This window comes from Colias philodice, chromosome 3 (assembly GCF_061535455.1).
Source record: "Colias philodice isolate Cphi_HAF_F1 chromosome 3, ilColPhil1 Martin Lab GWU primary, whole genome shotgun sequence".
NCBI lineage: Eukaryota > Metazoa > Arthropoda > Insecta > Lepidoptera > Pieridae > Colias > Colias philodice.
The window spans coordinates 3949300-3969996 of NC_143088.1; the positions used below are offsets into that span (position 1 = coordinate 3949300).

Consider the following 20697-nt stretch of genomic DNA (forward strand, 5'->3'; position numbering starts at 1 on the left):
ACGTAATTAATTATTGACCAATTAAATGCTAAAATAATTTTTGCTGCAGTCTTTTAAATTACACGCCATCTGCCGGATAAATATTGCGTTTTTGGTTGGAAAAGAAAACGTAAAGCTTTCCATTTTTAACGCCATCTATGTATTTTTTCGGATATGGTTTCTATTTCAACATAGTCATAGTTGTTGTTACAACCTCAAACTAGAGGGCGCTTTTATAAATTTATATGGACATTGTAATTTTAACATGAAACTGTGAACATAAACAGGACAAATCCTTTAAATATCATTCAACTATTATGTAAAATCATGTAAAATAAATATATCTAAAACAAAATATTGTTTTCTTCTTAATAAATACCTATGTATTTGAAAAACGCTCTTCAATTTTGACAATTGACATTGACACTTGACAGTGCATTTGACTTTGTGCGAACAATTTATTCCTCTTCGGATTAGATTGTTTTTGTTTATAAAAGAGTCGCTCTTAAATATTATATTTAAACTAATTTAAAACGCGAAATATAAATTGAACTGATAATGTACAAAAACTAAACAATTGCTACTTACTTACCGATTACTGCCTTCAAGTGATGAACTTCGGTTTTCAGGTGTGTATTTTCTTTGATGAACACTATTGAGTTTGTTTTTTAGTCTAACACTTAATCTCTTTGGACTCCCTGATAATTTTACCCCCGACATTGTTCATATGTATTTATTATATTATATTTTCTACCTAAATAATAAAACAAATTATAATTACATTTCAGTGCTGTTACAATGGATAACTTCGAGGAAGAAAATCCCGACAGTGATGGTGAATTCGCTTTTGAAACTGATCACCTTGCATTGAGAGGAAACAAAGATTACGGTGAATTATTGAAGTATATAGTGAAATTGGAAGCTCAAAAAGTGCAAGCTCTGAAAGATATTGAAGAATTGAATGAGGCAAAAATTAAGGCATTGGATGATCCCTTATCATTTGTTCAAAAATTAAAATCAGGCAAAATAAACTTTCCACCTCGACAATCCATATCTGATATACCAAAAATAGATTGGGAAAAGTATGGTATTGATATAACCCTTGAATCAGAAAAGAGTAAAAGAGCTAAAGATGAAATGGAATCCAGCACAAAAGTTAGGGGGCGGACATTCACTGATAACAAACCCGAGACATTTAACCAGCTTTGGTCATGTGAAGAACAGAAAAGGTTAGAAGAATTATTAGAAATATACCCAGAAGAACCAATAGAAGCGAGGAGGTATAAAAAAATAGCTGAAGCTCTTGGCACAAGAACACCTTTACAAGTTATGAGTAGAATACAGAAATATTTTGCTAAACTTGCGAAAGCCGGTTTACCTGTACCTGGCAGAGCTCCAAAATATGTAGGAAAGGACAAGCATAGAAGTATGTTGTATAAGAAGTCAACATTCTTTCCAAAATTGCATGTTCCTGTTAAAATGGAAGATCCCAATGAAGATAGTGAGAGTCAAGACACAATGTCTGTGGAAACTAGGAGTGGAAACAGTTTAATGTTGGATTTATTGAAAGCTGCAAAGGCACAGAGATTGTTGGATGAAACAGCACCAGTATTTCAAACAAAGACTATGTGTGTGGGCTGCCAAAAGACTGGCTTTCTTGGTGCAAGGTGGACTGATAATGCAGGGACAGACTATTGCACTGACTGCTTAGTGAAACTGTTACCAGCTGAAAAACTAACGCCCATTAGACAACCGATTTGAAATTACAATAAATTATTTATTTTATGTTTTATTGGTTTACTTTCCAAGCATGATATTTAAGTCGAAATTTGTGTTTTTAAATCATATCAGGGAAACTTGGTCATTTACAAATGTTTAGTTAAAATTTATTTACTTATTACAGAACTAAAATATTCAGAATGTATATAATGAGATTTGTATTATGTAACAATATTGAATAATATATTGCCTCCTGATATATTATTTCTATAAAAATTCCAATTAATATTTCTTATAAATTACCAGTTATTTCAAAAAGTACTAAGTATATTGGGAGAAAATGATTTAAAGTTATTTATTGTAAAATTGTATAACATAGTCAAGTTAAATATAGCACAAGTATTCTAATTGGATCTAGAGGTTTAATTGAAAAATGTGTATAACAATGTGTATAACACATTAGGTGATTAGGGTTATCACTTGGGATACCTGTTGTCACTTTAACAATAATAGCACATAAATGATGAATTTTAGTTTGCAATTCAACACTTCCAAATCCATCTCACATTATGCACCAATACACACTCCTACGTTTAGATTTTCGCGTGGGCGATTTTTATCTATGCGATATATGGGAATTAATTAAATTATTATGTAAAATGATTTAAATATGTGCCGTTGTATAGAGGCATCCGGCGCGAGTGATGATGAGCCACTGGCATGGAACAGTGAGCACGAGCGACTATCGTACATCTAGATAGAGTTAGCTAGGGCTCAATCCGTTGGCCACTGCACATTGATAGATACACGCATTGAGAATCAATCGAAGGTTTTTATTGCATTTGTTGTAGCTAAGCGTTTGCTTGATTACATTCGTAAGACATGCAAATACCTACAAGAATATACTATGTACCTACTTAGTAGGGGCTTTTTAGAGCAAACTTTGTAGTCACTTATATAACTTATTTACAGTAAAAGTCGTATTGAAGCTTGTATTAGCGAAATATTTATTTTAAGGATATGAATTTCCCCACATTTTTTTTTCAATCGTTTTCAACAAGGAAGTTAATCAGATCTTCAATACAGTAGGAAAGAACACGATATAATATCACGAATATATTGTATAAAAGCTTACTTTTGCTTATACCTACCTAGTTTTATCGATGTATGAGTACCCGGTATTATAATTAACATGGACAATGTTTCATCAAAATCGTTTCAGCATTTTCAAAGAGACTTGCCAAAAGTGGCCTTTATGAAAACAATGAGACTTAAGTAAAAGTGTAAACAGTTTTCCACTAAGCATTAGCACTAGCCAGTAACAGCACAGTAGCGTAAGCGAGCGCATTGATTCAATTAATTATAAAAATAAATTCAATGCAGATTCAGTTTCAATTAACATCAGTATATTGATATAAAGGAATATTTCATATACACTTTCTATATGGCACAATATGGCATGATAATTGATTCATTAATGAGCTTCTGCGAAGTTAGTTCTTTCATATTGCCCAGTCTTTTTGTACAATTAGTAAACGTTTGGATTTTATATATTCATTTTGAATATGTCTTAAGGCTGCAGTCTAGCAAAATTGCGTTTTCAACAAGTTATTTGACAATTTTTTCCCGGCTAATGAAATGATAAACTGAATTTTTTTTTCTTGTTTATCAATTAGTGTTATATACGCAATGCGCGTGAATTTTTTCACATTTATAAAGTTACTTTATGTTACCTTAATCAGGCCTTCAAGATAAGTCTCTTTCCCCCAAAGACATTTCGAGCTAAGTTTGTGCACTCACTACGTTGCAACCGATTACAATTTATACAATCTGATCAGCGCATTATTATCCTTATATAGTCGTTATTAAAAACTGCTGAATACAATTGCCGAAAAACTTATGATTTTCCTAATTAGAACGTTATAAATTCATTAAATTTCCCATTTTTTGCCTTACAAAATCTATTGATAAATACTGCTAAAAGTTATTTTTTCCATTAATTTATTCGAGTTGGTTGAAGACCAATGAGTATTAATCCTTTAAAAAAAATTTTTTTTGAATTTTGATAATTCTTTAAATATTAAAAAAATATTCAAAATAATTAGGAAAAATCCTAGCGAATTTCTTTAGTCGCGCTCCTTGGGCCGGAGCGTTCTGACGTGTGCTCTACGCTCGATTTTCCTTCATACCGAAGTGAAAGTTGCTCTACTTCATTAAATTTAATATTTTTGTTAATTGATTATTTTTATCTTAGTTTTGTGCAAATATTCGTATTTTTAAACATTTGATTTCGATATGGAAAATAAACGAAAAAAAATACGCGTGTAACTACTAGAAAAAAAATTATCTTCGAACATAAAGTTAATGAAACCAAATAGATTGGCAACAATTTCTTTATTTTACGGGATGTCAGTAAAGGGATGTATATTTCTTTAAAACTAAAGTAAGCTCATAAATTTTCTTATAATATATTTTTTTTTTGAAGTTCCAAAAATGTTTATTTTTCGTTTGAGAAATACGAAATATAATATAAACTTGTATTGAGAACTTGAACTTCCCAAGTTCATCCGGGGAAATCCCCATATGGGGAAAATGATTTGTTTACTCCAAAATAATATGCCGAGGTGTTTTAATTTTTTCTTCTAGTCATTTTCAACGTAGCGGCATGTTGTTTGATTATTAATTTTGTAACTTAAATACAGGATGTTGGTTTTATATTCTGATCTTACAGACGCGCTGACAAATTTAGTCCGCCATTTCTAGTTTAGTCCACCAACTCTAAGTACCAATATTACAACGAATGGATTATCATCACATCATCAAAACTCAGATGTAATGGAAGATCACAATAACATAGAAAATTCAGTGGGTGTTGAGAACTAAACAAACACAAGTAACAGAGACGCGAAGAATAAAAAAAGAGGACGAAAACGATAATTCGTTGATGCTTTCCCTTTTCGACGTATTGTTAGGGTACATCACCAATCTGCAAAAAACAAAACTGATGATTCCCAATTGCTGATTAAAAATGAAAAACAAATAATCGACAACAGTGGTGAAAATTTGCTGATCACAATGAAACATCCTTCAGTGGTAGCAGATTTACTCATTTAAAATGTATCGGTGAACAGCGTAAAGGGAGGGAGGAGGACAGGAAAACATTATGAATGTGGACGGTGGATTGTATACAGGGTGTAATCGTTAAGTATGTGCAGGCGATTATGACGTTATTATTGCAGGTATCAAAAAACTTAAAACTGATATCGAAATTACTTTACCTAATGAGCAAAATGACAATAATAACTTTTTAAAAGTATAACGAGAAATATCTAAAAAATTTACTTTATACACTCCCATATCAAAAAGGGAAAATGGGACTAGTAGAAGTTAAATGTCTAATTCCGGCAAAAGACATGAATGCGGACGATGCGGTTAAAAATAAAAAAAATAATATTTGAAATACAATGCAAAAAATAACAGAAGCAGAAGTCTGCTTATTTGCTGTTTGGACTGGAGTGAATCATTCGTTAAAAATAGAATATATAAAAAATTATGTAACGTTTAGGCAAAATAAAATGATGGACCATTATCAAGATTTTACATAAATTGCCTACTGTCAGAATTGATTGATTCGAGACTTCAGCATTCGATGCCCATCAAGGACCCATCCTGTATCATTCAAGCGATTGAAAAAAAAAGAGATAAATCCAGTGCAACCGATAAAGCATCAGAATGCTAGCAAAAGATTTATTAGGTTTATCAATATAAATCTATATATTATACATAATATAATAAATCTGTAGAAGACGCGAAGACCGACATCCGCGCGGACGAAGTCGCGGGCGGAAGCTAGTCAGAAATAAATATCTTTTGTTTTTATTTGCGTACTAGATTTCCGCCCGCGGCTTCGCCCGCGTTTTCAAAGGAAAACCCGCATAGTTCCCGTTCCCGTGGGATTTCCGGGATAAAACCTATCCTATGTGTTAATCCAAGTTACCCTCTATATGTGTGCTAAATTTCATTGTAATCGGTTCAGTAGTTTTTACGTGAAAGAGTAACAAACATCCATACATCCATACATCCATACATCCTTACAAACTTTCGCCTTTATAATAGTATTAAGATTTTTCTATTTTATAATTTTTTAACACAAACATTACATTTTTTTTATTATATACAAAATTTGTTTATCCGTTTTATTAGTTAAACTGAACAACTTTCACTAAGAAACTTAGGTCGAAAAAAATGTATAGAGTTATGCATTTTGTATGGAAAGCTTATTTTTTTTATATTTCGTCCAAATTTCTTTGTAAAAGTTGATCAGTTATATAAACATGAAGTTGAAGATATCAATAGAAAGTATTCGCAAATTTTGTGTACTGATAAAAAAAAATCACCCGGTGTAATTTTCACGAAAATTGTTTCAAATTGTCATTTTTAGTACTTATTACGAATATTAAATTATGCATACGAATGATTTAATTTTTAAAAATTAAGTGGAGCAACTTTCCCTTAGTACATTTGTATTATTTACATATAGGATGACAGGATGCATTTGTTTGCACTACTAGACCAAGCCCTTAACCATAACGTATTAATGACCATTGCTTTGCTGTGGTGGGTGAAGTATGGAGAGGATTCGATCCCAAAATTCATGGTTTTGTCTGTCCTGCCACAAAAAGCTTACAAACATAGCCTTAACGCCTCCCACGTTATCGAGCTCTGATTATGTTAATTTATTTCAAAGAAAAGCTTGATTTAATAATCTATGCCCATTAAAAAAAATAAGTGCATAGTTATATACTTAATAAAAACTCAACGGTTCGCAAAGAACTCTTAATATTTGATCGGCACTTTAAACAAACCCTTCGTAATACGTCTATTCATCTATCGATTCAATTTACAATATCGAAATCCATTTACTTCGAATGCATAAACTATGATGCTTTTCTAAAATGAGTAGAAATCTACGGCCATAAATGTGTATTTACGAAGATTGGATTGGCAGCGGGCACGTGCTAACTGCCATACGTTAGCCGACCCGTCAGCATCGCTGATGTCCTAAATTTAATTCCTATACTATAAATTAAAGCCTTTACAAGACACACACCTACCTACCTATACTGTTTCTTGAAAAGTATAAATTATTTTCCTTCTAATCTATTAACACATTTATTGCATAAATATTATATCACAATTCACAATATAAATAATAAATAATTTTCTATAAAATTTTCTAAGCGCAGTGCATAAGCGTGTTGTAGACTGTAATTTACATTTCTTTGCTCTTTTCTCGCAAGCATTCTAATTTTCCATCTGATGCTACATATATAACGAAGACTTACCTAGGTCCGCTTTTGTTTTGATACACTGCAAACAACATTAAGAGGGTTAATGTAATGAGTATATTTTTCTAAAGACGTTACATACTTGTTTATTCAAATTAAATTTTCCTTATATAATTTATTTACAATGTAGACTGTAGGTACTACTGTACTGTTATAGTACATGCAATCGTAGATTCCACTATGTTACTATATTATGGTTTTTATTGGAGTATAAAATAAAAATTACAAATAACATATTATAATAAAACAACATAACCTACCTACGTAATGTAAAGTAAACAAGGGTCATGTGTTTACTTATTTTTGCCTTGTTTTGAATTAAATTACGCCTAGATTAATTTACTGCTATTTTTATATGCTCTTTGCTAATTAATTTAAATATATTGGACTGTTGGGAATAGTAGGTACCTGCCTATAACAATTAATTATAACTCTACCTTAATAAATGACGATTAGGTAGGTACATTTGAATTGTAAAGAAATAAGTAGGTAAAGAAAATGTCGACGAAGTTTCGATAAAATTTTAAAATCATATCAGTTTGATAAATGGTTTTTTACTCTCGGTGTGACACTAGGTAACTTCTTAGTAATTCATCCTAGGTCACACGTCTGTACTAAAACCTAGATGACAGAGATATAAATCTATTGTATGAAAACAGGTGATAAATTACAAGTTATAAACCACAAAAGGAACATTTTATGCGACAGCTACATGCTGCCTTGCCCAAATAATATGTCTTCTAATTAGTTAGTTACTCATTTTAGTTGAACATTTTAACATTTAAGTATTCGAAAATACATAAAAAAATCATGAACTTTATTGTAAAAATAGTTGGACTAAGAATTTTAATACCTATTATGCTTCATGGAAAGTGACACATCATAATTTGGAGTGTAAAAAACAATTGAAGCCAAATTAAAAACCGAATATCTTTGGATTATCCCTAAAAGTCTAAATTGGAGCCATATTTAATATTAAATGTTAATTAATTTTTGATCCCGAGTATTCAGTCGAGGGGCGAACAAATTATTCTATTTTCCCACGAGAGTAATGTCATGAATTATACTAAATGAATATGATCGGGAGCCAATTAAATAAATCAGTGTATTATAAATAATATCTCTTTATAATAATTATTTATATTTATTTATTTAAGTGAAAAATTTAAAATAAATAACCCAACTTTAAGTAAGTATACGGTTGGGAGACAAGAGTGTTCCTTATAGGTTTTACAATAAAACAATGCAATAATTCAGTATGTACTGTTCAAACTGTGTATACCTAAAATTAATAAGTAGGTACTACTTTTTTACTTCAGACGATTTCAAAACATCTTATTTTATGTATGAAGGTACTAAAAAACAAGATCTCAAATTTAACATATTCACCAGAGGGTGCTGTAGAAAAAAGTACATCTAGGTACTTCTACGCAAGGGTTACATGCAAATATTTACAGCGGCAAGAGATAGCGGGTCATAAAATTGTCATAAATAAACATAGCTACGTTAAGGATATTTCATTAGGCGTAAAACATGAGAGAAAGTAGAGTAGATTATTTTTATTAAGATAGAGCTATTGAAGCTTATTAGTGGTAGGTAGTAGGTATATAGCTGGAACTCCTTATGTTGGGTTATAACCAATATACATAAAATTATTGGTGTTATAAAATTATTTCATGTATAAAGAAGCTTATTAGAGACAATATTTTTGAATAAAATACATAAAATTTTCCTTTTTGTACATTTAGTGGTTATCTAATGCTGTTCTTAAATAAATCGCAATTATATTTTATTTCATGAATTCGTCTGAAAGTTACATGACTGACAAAACCATGAATAATCTACTTTATTTGTTTGGATTATACATCGGAATTCGGAAGACTCGAAAACACTGTCAAAGCAGAGCATAAATCTATCCGGTTGCGCTAAGCTATCCCTAGGCTTGCAAAAGGCAATGATTAAAGCACATACGCTAAAATCATATAACATGTACACATAATATATCGAATAAATAATATCTTATAAGTAACATAAATATTTGAAATCGCTGCTAGCGCAAATGTGTTTCATACAATGTTTTATACATTTGTAAGTATAATTTTACGATGAACCTTAAAAAGTGCCCAACTGACTGTTTCTACGATCGAACACATGTATAAACTTGATGTTACACTAAAGATATCTGTATAAAATACAAATAATAGCTCGCTCAAAACTAAATTTTCTGGAAATTGTATAATTTCAATATTGACCTAGTTTAATTTAGGAAAAACGATATTTTATTTATAGAATAATTATTTGTTAAAACTATCTATTTAAAGAAGGTCAAATTTGCATTTAACACTTAACATCAAAGCGTACCTATATAATTTACATATTATAAGATCTTCATTCTAATATTAGCTTGTCACTATAACGATAGATATAATATTATCGTGTTATGCAGACCGGTAAAATTATTGTTTTAATGAATATCAAAACTATAGATAGTTCAGAACAAAGTGTGAAATATAACCGATTATGCAATAAATATTTTCTATTTGCATGTACCTATATAAAATGACAAATAATGAAATTTACCAACGTCAAAAACGTTAAATAGGCTATCAGTGACATTATCGGCAAGCGGTGAAACCGGTCCTTAATCTTCCTACATTTGGAAGAATTGCGTAACAGACATCAACGCGATGCGTCAAGAAAGTACCTATTGTAGGTATCATTTCGATCTCGCCTGCGTAATAATGTTCATTCTTCGTACTTTTCGGCATCTGTTCATGTAACGAGTTAATAACACAGCTCGGTAAGCATTAGTGCGATGCGAATCGCTACTGATAATTACAAATCGCTGAGCAATCGAATCGAACAGAAAAGTATCGTATCTTTATTTCGACAGAGGTGAATTTCCGCCAGCGACTTTAATATTAAAAAATGCTTCGGATTTTTGCGTCATTTGTTTTAAAAGTACTCTTACGATTTCACGTCTAGAGGATTAATACTTTCAAATGATAGCTTTGAGAGTATTGATTGAACTCTGTCCACATGACGATTTTGTGGCCGTAATCAAGACCTCACATGAAAAGGCAAAAACTGCCCCGCGTGCAGATGTTATTTGATCTACACAGATCCCATGATATTAAAAGATTTTTCTCAACATAATGTGGACGATTAAATTAAATATCTTCTGCTTACATTAAGCTTTCTTTTTAATCACAGACATGCATTTATAGCAAATCTAAATAGATTATAGTGACTGTACCAGTTATCTTGTATAATACTGTAAATCGGGACTTATTTTACTTATACATAAAATAACATATTTACAAAACGCATGAGTTTCAGTCTCTAGCAAACGCCAAAAAAGGTTCAACGCTTAATTTGAGATTTGATAAAACTCACACGTACCAGCACCTAATCCCATCCAGTCACCCCACTTTGTAGTCTTGTGTCGGATAGAATTACCAATTATTCCGTCCTCTCCATTTTCCAAGTGATTTTACCTTCACACGATGTGAAAGCAATTACAAAATCAAAGGCACATTTGGGCTTATAATTGCTTTTTAAAACTCCGTCTATTAATCGAATTAAATGTTTTAATTACAATCAATTCATATAGGTACGCGTAAACATGATCTGCAATGAATGTCGATTAATATGGATGTCTATCAATTTCATAAAAAATATATGAAATATTTTATGGGTTACCCGATTGGGTTCTTGAGTATACTATAGAGCATGGAAATGATTACATTCCATTACATTCGCTGTTATCGTTCCCTCTTGGGTTATAAAATTTTAATTTGTATATGAAATGCGAGAATATCTCAGCTGTTCTATCTCTTTAATTAAATTTTACTGCGCAGTTATTTTATTTAATAGACACATTTATTGATGTATATCTTCCTTGACAGCTAGAACACACTCACTTATAATTTCTTATGAATAAAACTTATTAAATATTATGAATTTTATATATATTTCTGACATAAGAAAGTAATCAAAACAAAGTTTTCGTTAATTAAAACATTTATTACAAAGTTTGTAGAAAAATAAAACACACAATTTATATTTAATTAGTCAAAAATTTAATGAAATGCGGAAACAAACTTTATTTTCTGTTGCCAAATTCGATTTTCTGCTCCAAGTGACTTAACTTTTATACATTAAATATCTCTTTCAACTTCAGAAATGTTTGAACTAAGGACCTTTATATTTCAATTAACTGTTGTTTTAGAGAATATTTGGAATAGCTGTTGTTTAAGATTGTTCACAGTTCGCAAGTTGGGAATTATTTATGTGTAAATTTAAACTACGCGCGTAAACATTTTTGCATGAAGACTAGCCACTTCTCCTGACTTTACCTGTGATAAAAAAGAATTCTTATGTTACTCAGTAAACAGCTTTTTAGTTAACTGTACTCATAAATTAATATTAAAATAGCATTCGACGTAGCGTTAGTCGTAGCACTGTCGTAGCACAATCGTAGAACAGTCGTAGCTTTAATCGTCCTTCTCTAATATTAGTAGAATTCATTTGTATGTATGTATTTTAAATAAATTTAATACACTGAAGAAATGAAAAATTTAAGTTAGCTCCATTTATATACGAGTACCTAGTTATTCATAATTAAAAACCGTAAAGTTCTTGCTTTTTAGTTATTTACTAAACGACCTTTTTATTTTGTTATTGCATTGAGAACTTTATTAACCTTGCTTTTAAACTCGACAATTTTTACAGAAGAAAGCTTTTCTAGAGAGCCATTCTACGCTCATAAATCTACTGTGAAGTTTACTCTAACTAAGCTTATAAAAACAGCCAAATGAATTTCAGCGAATATGTTTTTTTCTTTATTAAGAATGTATGCGGTGTTGGGGCATATGTATGATAATAACAACGATAAATTACAATTCCATTATCGTATTTTTTTATCTTGAAAACATTTTTTAAATAACCTAGGTATAACAATTTCAGATAAAGCGATAGTATATTATTTTGTAATTTTTCCGAAAGGGTTTCACGATAAGAATTCTATCACACGCATAAAATCTACATTTTCCTTGGGTTGATTAATTACGATTGTAGTTTGATGAATGAAATAATAAACTGGAACTTCCAACTCATCGTGAGTCGTTAATTATAACATTAAAATGATAATTGTATTCTGGTTTTAATAAAGAACTGATTACCTTAATAATCCATGGTAACATTACGTTATGAATCAAAAATTCAATATAATAGATATAGGTAGATTACGTATAGGCTAGTTAATTGATCCATTCCATAGCCTTTGGTAAGCTGTACACGTATGAAATGGACTTGGTTCAAGACCCTTTAACAGCCTCAATATGTGCTTTTGTAACGTGCAAATGTATGCAGAATTGAAAAGCAATAATAGCCTACCTAATGAGTATTTTGAGTGTGAATTGCCGTGTTATCCTCAGTTGAATGATATTTATTTTTGAATTGTTAAAGCTTTGTTAATGAAAATGATAAGGATATCCTAAACATTTTTGGTCCCCTTACGTCTTACAATTTTATAATCATGTTGACCCGCATTCCTACTTATCTTGAAATGTCAACACATTCATAAGAACAGCCTGCATAACTATACAGGCTATGTAGAAGGTTCTCATTCAAAGTAAGGCATAGCAAATACCTTTTTATTAATTTAGTTTGATGGACTTCAAAACCTCCGCCGTGGAAAATTGCCAAAAAGTAGGCAGAATTTATGTTGATGTAATACTTACACAAAAAGTTCGGTTTTAATAATAATGGATAGATTCGACCAATCTATTGAATCCACTTTTTAGTTTTACATCGTCTAAACTATAGATATACAGTGTGTTTGAGTGACGGAACATTGATGTATCGGTATTTTCACTCACGATTAATACCTTCTATTTTCAGTTATTAGTTTACTCTAAAATTTCATAACATCGCAAATTCATTGTTTTATACTCCCAACTTTATTAAACGATACGTAATAGATGAAAGAATTACTCTTCTTAGATGTAATGAATACATTCATTTTATTTGGAACAAGCTGGAACGCATTTTAACCTTATATCCTATACAATGTATAGTCGTATCAGAAGTAGTTCGTCAAACCCGCATGCAATTATTCAGTTCGTTGCTTTTCTGAATAAAAGATTACTCCTTCCAATGAATGCTAAGGCCGTACGTTAGCGTAAATACTTTCTTTACTCAAAGAAGCAATTTCTCTTACGTAGAATACGTCAACTAGAAAACGTAATGCATTATGCAACGCGGCCTCTGGCCATCTCGGAGTATTCGAAACAATCCATCGGAGGCACGTTTCTCTAACGCATGTGCCAAATATAGCAAATATGATGACATTTGCAACCAATTATTGAAACACGAGTTAGTTAGGTAGTTAGCTGTGTAGATTTGGGCCAATCAATCGCGCGACCTTGTGCTATGATAGTTATCAGTTACGAAAATATTTCATGGAATTTTGTAAAACCTGTGGTACTTATTACTGTTTTTGAGTGTATTCAATAAAATGGATATTTGTGGTAAATTAAAAAACTTTAATCATAAAAATATTTACCTGAATTGACATAATATGAGGTAAATCCATAAATATGAATACATAAATATGTTTTTGATATAAATATTACTTTTTTGTATAAATTCAACTTTACTGGGTGTAACTAACCCTAGTAACTCTTTGTAAGTTTCATTTAATATCTCAAACAGTAACATGAAAACAAATTTTCTCTAACAAAACATAGCAAATAGCAGCAGCAACAATTATTAAGGTCAGCCTTTCAGCTCACTTTGACATAAATGAGCTCACAAATGGCACTACTCATTAACGGGACTAACATGAATTCCATATTATTCCTTTAACAATTGCTTAGAATTTTCCAAAAGAATATGTTAGGAATTTGCGCGGTAATATTTATAGGCACGCAAGAAAGATTACTAGCGTTACTTTTTTATTAACATTTCAAGCACTATTACTTTTTAATAATTGAAATTGAATATATTAATTGAAATTAAAGGAGAAGAGGAAAAGGAGACAAGAAGTGATGTCATAAGGATTGTGAATAGAATGATTGACGAACGCGTTTTATGATGATTCAATATTTTAGAAGAAAACTAGTTATTCCTGTTTATCAACAAAGTTTAGATAACACGGGCCGTAAGATGGATTTCTTGGAAAGTTTGAAACGTTATCAGCCTTTAAGAAAGTTCCGCGCTTCTCATAGTTGCTAACTTAATCTGGTCACATTTACATCGTAACACTACTAACGCTATCCGTTCACAGCTCCCTATAATTTATGTCACGGGTCTTAGTAATAATCCCTTCTACGAAACTGTGAACTGTGAACGGCTTTTGAAACATTATTATGTAAACTAATATTGTAGTGAATTAAAATTTGTCTTTGTTCGAATGTTTGTTAAAAATTTTCTCAAATATGATTGTCTTTTGAATTTGAATTTTGGAAATACTTTTAACAGGAAACGTCTATAATATTTTTTATCCCAGGTCAACATATATGAGGCCAAGGGGCTCGTATGTTATAGAATGGAGAAAAAGTTTTTATGATTTTTCCGTAAAGCACGAATTAATTTCTCTCGTAGAAGAATTCTATGATCTAAATATTGTAATAAAAGTTTTTAAATGATTTTTTACCATTAAACCTTACTTAAAATTTTAACAAAGCACATGTGTAGGTACTGTAAGCAATCTTATAAAAATCTAATGAGTAAATGTATAGATACATTATACATATTCATTAAAAATCCTCATTAATCCTCCTCTTAACGTCGCAGATATGATTGTATACCGAAAAAGATATGTATAGAGCTGAGAGCAGCATATACCCTGAAGTTGCATAAATCTCCTCCACACAGTCTCACAGACGTCAAGAAAGTAACAAGACACCTAATTTCCTCAGATAAACTCGCTAGCGACTTAAACGCTTACTCTGATATACAATACTACTTATATGAATATGCTATTGTTACATATTCAATATCCTTCGCTACGAACGAGATAAATTTTATACATTCACGTCTAAAACAGTATTTCAAATACATTCAATCTGTACCGAAGATTAATAATTTATGTTTCGATTTCGATTCGTGCATGTTTTGCGTTAGTTTTATATGAAAATATAAAAAAAAGATTGCTGAGTTTCAATAGTAAATACAAATAAGTATAACACTTTTGCATTAAAAGTTAAATGTTTTATATTTTCTTTGGCATGTTTTGTTTGATTTATAGCGATGACAGCAGTTTTATAACAAACTAGCTTTCCGCCCGCGGCTTCGCCCGCGTTTACAGAGAAAAACCCGTTCCCGTAGGATTTCCGGGATAAAACCTATCCTATGTCCTTTCTCGGGTATCAAAATATATCTATACCAAATTTCATGCAAATTGGTTCAGTAGTTCAGGCGTGATTGAGTAACAGACAGACAGACAGAGTTACTTTCGCATTTATATAGTATGGATTAAGTAAAGTTCAGATGTCAAACACAGACTCAAATTACGTTATATATTTTCATTTTATTCGAGAATTTGCCAATGTAAGGCTATAATTTTATTTTATTTCAACAAAGACTTTTTGAACAACCCTTAAATAGTTCGCCCACGTCGCATTGACTTTGAGATCCTTATATTATTACATAAACCTGAAATGTCCAAAATTTCCAATTAAAATAACAGACAAGGATTTAATGTTTAACCACAGAATACATAATAGTAGCTAAACGCTAGTTTAACTTTAAAATAGGGAAAAAAGAACGTGTCCATCAACCCACTTAATATTAATTTAGAATTCAACTCATAGCTTGTAATTTAGACTTTTTTAAATAATATATTCATATTTTCGTATCACGTATGGATGGGTGGAGCATGTTCTGAAAAGCTATTGAAATTTTATAACCCTGAAATAATGAAAACGTTTACGGAAGATGGGAAAATCTATTCTGTGCCGCGTTTTGATTACCATTTACTTTTTATTAGTACTCATCAATTTCAACACAATGTACGGCAATACACTAGCTTCTTGCCACGGCTCTATCCAGGTTAAACCGGGATAAAATGATTAAAGAAGGCAATGTAGCGCGAGAATATAGATAGTTTCCACTAGTAAAAGATCTAGAAGCTTCAGAGCTTTTAGTCTTCAGAGCATAACAAACAAATAACTCTTCCTTCTTACGATACCAAATAGATTTGACAATATATTTATATCATAGATTTATTAATATTCTGATATTATGATATAAATCTATGATATAAATAATATTTTTATATTTATATCATAGATTTATATCATAATATCAAGAATTGGAAAAAGCTTAAGTTATAATATTATATAGTCAAAATGTTATCCATGCCTTCATTTATATTCGAATCTTGTAACTCGCAATACAAAGGTTTAGTTTGATAGTAATATTATATAAAGTAACTGATTTGTATCTATACTAATTTACCGTGTAAGTACCTTTGTACCATTAATAAATTATTGTTTTCTAAATAATATAATTACTGCTAAATTACTTAAGTGTTAAATGCAATAATATTATATCTTTGTAATAAACTCCTGGAGTTAAAATTATTTCCTATATTTAATTAACCACTAAAGCTCAATCTTTCGTGGATATTAACATTTAATGAAAAATTTTACGTTTACTGCCTGACCGGCGAACATTTTGTACAAATTTGGAAAGTTAAACGTGGTTTTACATAAAACTGAATATGTATTCATCCCATTTAGTACGATTAAAATCTCTTGTTGTTTTTAAATTATACTTCGTTATTGTGTTGATCCACTGCGATGTTTGTTGAACGAGTAAATCCTTTTGGGATTTAATATAATGTACATAGAAACTGTATTATGCTGTGTTTGACCGTGGAATAAATTGGATTTCTTTTTATATTTCCCTGTATTTTAGGGATTAATAACATATTATAATGTGTTGTCTCTTTTTAATATCTGTTTGTGTTTGTGGTTAATATATTTGTTTTAGTCAAATATTTTTTGTGGGTGCGTGTTTTCAGAAATAATGATGAATTTGATACTTACAAAAAGTGTTCCTTTCATGTAGGTACAATTTATTTCAATTATAAATGTATAGGAATATGGTTATTGATAACATGGAAACAATTTAAAATCATTCTATTTATTACAATTTGTATACAGAAACCCTTAAATACTGCGAATAATTAATCATAAAGAAATATTTTTACAAAGCGATAAAAGTAACCTTACTGATAAACGTATTTCATTTGTTATTTTTGTTACTAAAGAATTCCATTGGATTTCGTTACGCCACAAACTGAATTCGTTATCAAGCTGAGTGGAGCGGTATTTGAAAAATGTTGATGAAATTGTAACAGCACATACGTCATATTATACATGAGGATAAAAGACGGCGATGTTAGCATTGCTTAAAAAGCTTTTTAAATCCATAAATTAATTCCATAAATGACAATAGCTATGAATTATGGAACTTTTACGTTAGACGAGGTAATGGCAAACGGCATTTTTATTATTATTTTTTTTTTTGTATTTTAGAAAACTGAAAAATACCAGTACCTGAAAATAATTGTACGGTACTGCCTTACCTTGCTTCGTTCACAAATATTTTAAAGACTTATTTGTTACCTAATCAGCTATACATCATGTGTGCTAAATGTGATTATTTTTGTAGCTCGTTATTATTGACAAATGACAAAAAACGGTCTGTTAGAATTCTTGGATTATATTCGTATATTCGTAAAAGTAATATTATCTTAATAATCTTAAAAACTAGTTATATTTTCTTACACAATTCGTGATTGCGTACTCAGATAAAATCAACTAATTCATATTGTAATCGTTCGCTTGACCCAACAATATGAAATACACATTATTCAAATTTGGACACTCAAATTAACCATCGTTCTTACGTCTTATGGCTTATATTTTTGTTACAAAAAAAAACAACGCTTTGTTGATAGTTGTTACTAATTTTTTTATACTTTTATAGTTTAAAACTGTGACAGTCAAAATTAGATAACAGTTAGCATATCTAGTATTTGGAACGTACTAATAAGGCGCAATACAGATGCTCTTCATTTCCGTAATATGGTCAAAACTGTCAATACCACCACAATTCACAAACAAGACAAATGTCGAAGAACTACAGATCTTGAAGGCCCACTAGTTGATGTTATTGGACAGAATTCCTGTAAATTTTTCTTTAGGTAAGTAATTCAGTGGTTTGTTATTTGACCCGAAAGCTTTTTGTTTCAAAATAATGGCAATAATTTTAGTAGCAAATGTAAAGGCTTATTAATAGATAGAAGATTGCTTTAGAGATGAGATAGCATGATTAGATTATTTAACAGAAGGAAGTGAATCAAAGAAAAATTATGATAATTCTATTATGAGAGAATATTCATTAAGATTACCTTACTGAACAATATAGGAGTGTTCCGTTGTTTTAACAGAAAGTTCCATTTTATGCTCGTTATTGGCTCCCTTGATAATTGACTTATTTAACAGGTATTTCAACGATTGAATAACAGGTGTAATGAATTCGTGGAAAACCAGTGTTTACGGAACTCGCTGTAGGAAATATTGCTCTAAAGCACACATCTGTTTAAATTATCGTTATGTTCGAGGTACATGCGACTTTCACACAATAATGTGAAAGCAATTACGCGACCAGTATCATCAATCTCGACTTATAATCACGTTTTGGTTTTAGATGAGAAACCAAGCATTCTCATATGGTAACAATTGAATTCTCGTCAACAAATGGAAATTTTATGAATTTGTGACAGTTCACAGTAGGTAATGGCATATTTAAATATATTAATGAAAGTATTGCGTATAGAAGATAAACGATCCACATAGCATTTTTATGTTTGGCTTCCTACATCACATCGCAGAATAGATTTGTTCACGTAATAAACAATTCACATGTATAATACGACTTCATTTCAAATTCACGATCAAATCTGGATTTTTTAAATATATTTTTCGTAAAATGTTTACCTATGTGTTCTAACTTACAGGAATTTTTATAGAAATAAAGAGCCTTCATTACGTAAACGTTACTTTTTATACAATTTACTTACTTACATAATAATATTATCATTATTAAAAGTATTTTATGCTTGGAATATGTTATTGTTCCCGTATATTTAAAATAGTATCTTCGCAGATAAATTTTCCTTTTCATCATTGCCTATCAAGTAAATACCTCCGCACAAGATGTTTAAACGAAATTACATCGCAAAATTGAAAGGTTTATTCATATAATTATATTACTGAAAGTGTTTTAAGATTTTGTTGGCGGAGCATTTAAAAAAAGATGGCAGAAATATAACACCATTTTAGGGTACACGGAAAGGCTGTCAGTAGCAAGTATACAAACAATCAACGAGCAGTGAACATGAAGATGACGTTTGGGAAACAAATAGAATGAGGAACATTTGAATATAAAGTATACATAAAACTATAAAAATAAAATTAGGATGTATTTATTTAATAATGAGGTAGGTAAGTATCTATTCGTTCTTAACTCTATCTCTATCTTTGTTCTCATTTCGCGTATCGGTGGGGTAGCGTTCTTTTAACACGGTTTTATTTTTCTAATCAGTGTTCAGAAATAAATAAATATATCACTCCTATTATTTCTTATTAGCTTCTTATCCATTATTTTCAGAAATCAAACGACATTTATTCACTTATTATAGGCACACCCCGGACACTCCATACAAAATTATCGTTTTGACCAAGGTTTTGACAGTCACACTGTAGAGACTACAAATGTGTGTGTTAACGCTTTATGGTTGGCACATTTGTGACTAGCGTAAAAAAAAAATTCGCGTTTTTCTGATGAAATACATCCGTAAACAGCACAATATCTAACCATTTTCTACGAAAAACGATAATCACAAATTCAAAATAATAAAATTACTTTAAGTCAATTTGATTAATGTTGTCAATCTTCGTTGCGTATCGTCCTTGCAGAAAAATGTGGGCCATTTTAATCACGATCGCGCGGGGTGAGGTAAGTGTTTAATTTTGGCGGGAGGCGGAGAGTGTCCGTTCTGTTATCTGTAGCGTTTAGCTACTATTTATGTATTCTGTGTTATAGGGTTAATTAAGAATGTATAACGTTTATGTTTAATGACGCGTGTAGTCTCCAGTCACTCTCAAGCGTCAAGGCCACATCCTTCCCGCAACCTAATTTTAGTCCATACGAAAGCTTCTAAATATTTAAATATGCGGGATCTACCCAAGGCACGGAAGTTAATGCAAATGCCCTCGTAATTTTAAAAAAGGACAAGAAACACGAAACATTTGTTTTATTTTGAGAAATGCAAACATCTTTTCGTCGTTAGACCGTTATTTCTTTTAATTAACTTTGTGTTTATATTGTCTGTACTGTCATAAATAATGTAGTAGTATAAACAGGGCTGTGGTACAAATTTTTATTTTATATTAGATATTAAACTGTAAATTTATAAGCTCATTTCGTACGGCTTCATCAAAGTTGTTGTAAAAACAAAATTTGTATACAGCTTAAGTTGGGAACGAAATGCAATTTTCAAAGCCTACAATATTTTTTCTTGTTTACTTTATGAACGCTTAGCCTTCAAACGTTATGAATCAGATTTTTT

General features: G+C 30.6%; 1 protein-coding gene across 1 annotated transcript; it reads left to right on the plus strand.

Annotated features, from left to right (window-relative positions):
• The first annotated feature begins 423 nt into the window (after positions 1-423).
• Positions 424-1764, plus strand: Atac1 (Ada2a-containing complex component 1). The gene is made up of 2 exons (XM_089714105.1): positions 424-608; positions 768-1764. Exon 2 carries the CDS (start codon positions 778-780, stop codon positions 1738-1740), a length of 963 nt encoding a protein of 320 aa, XP_089570231.1. The 5' UTR covers positions 424-608; positions 768-777; the 3' UTR covers positions 1741-1764.
• The last annotated feature ends 18933 nt before the right edge of the window (positions 1765-20697 follow it).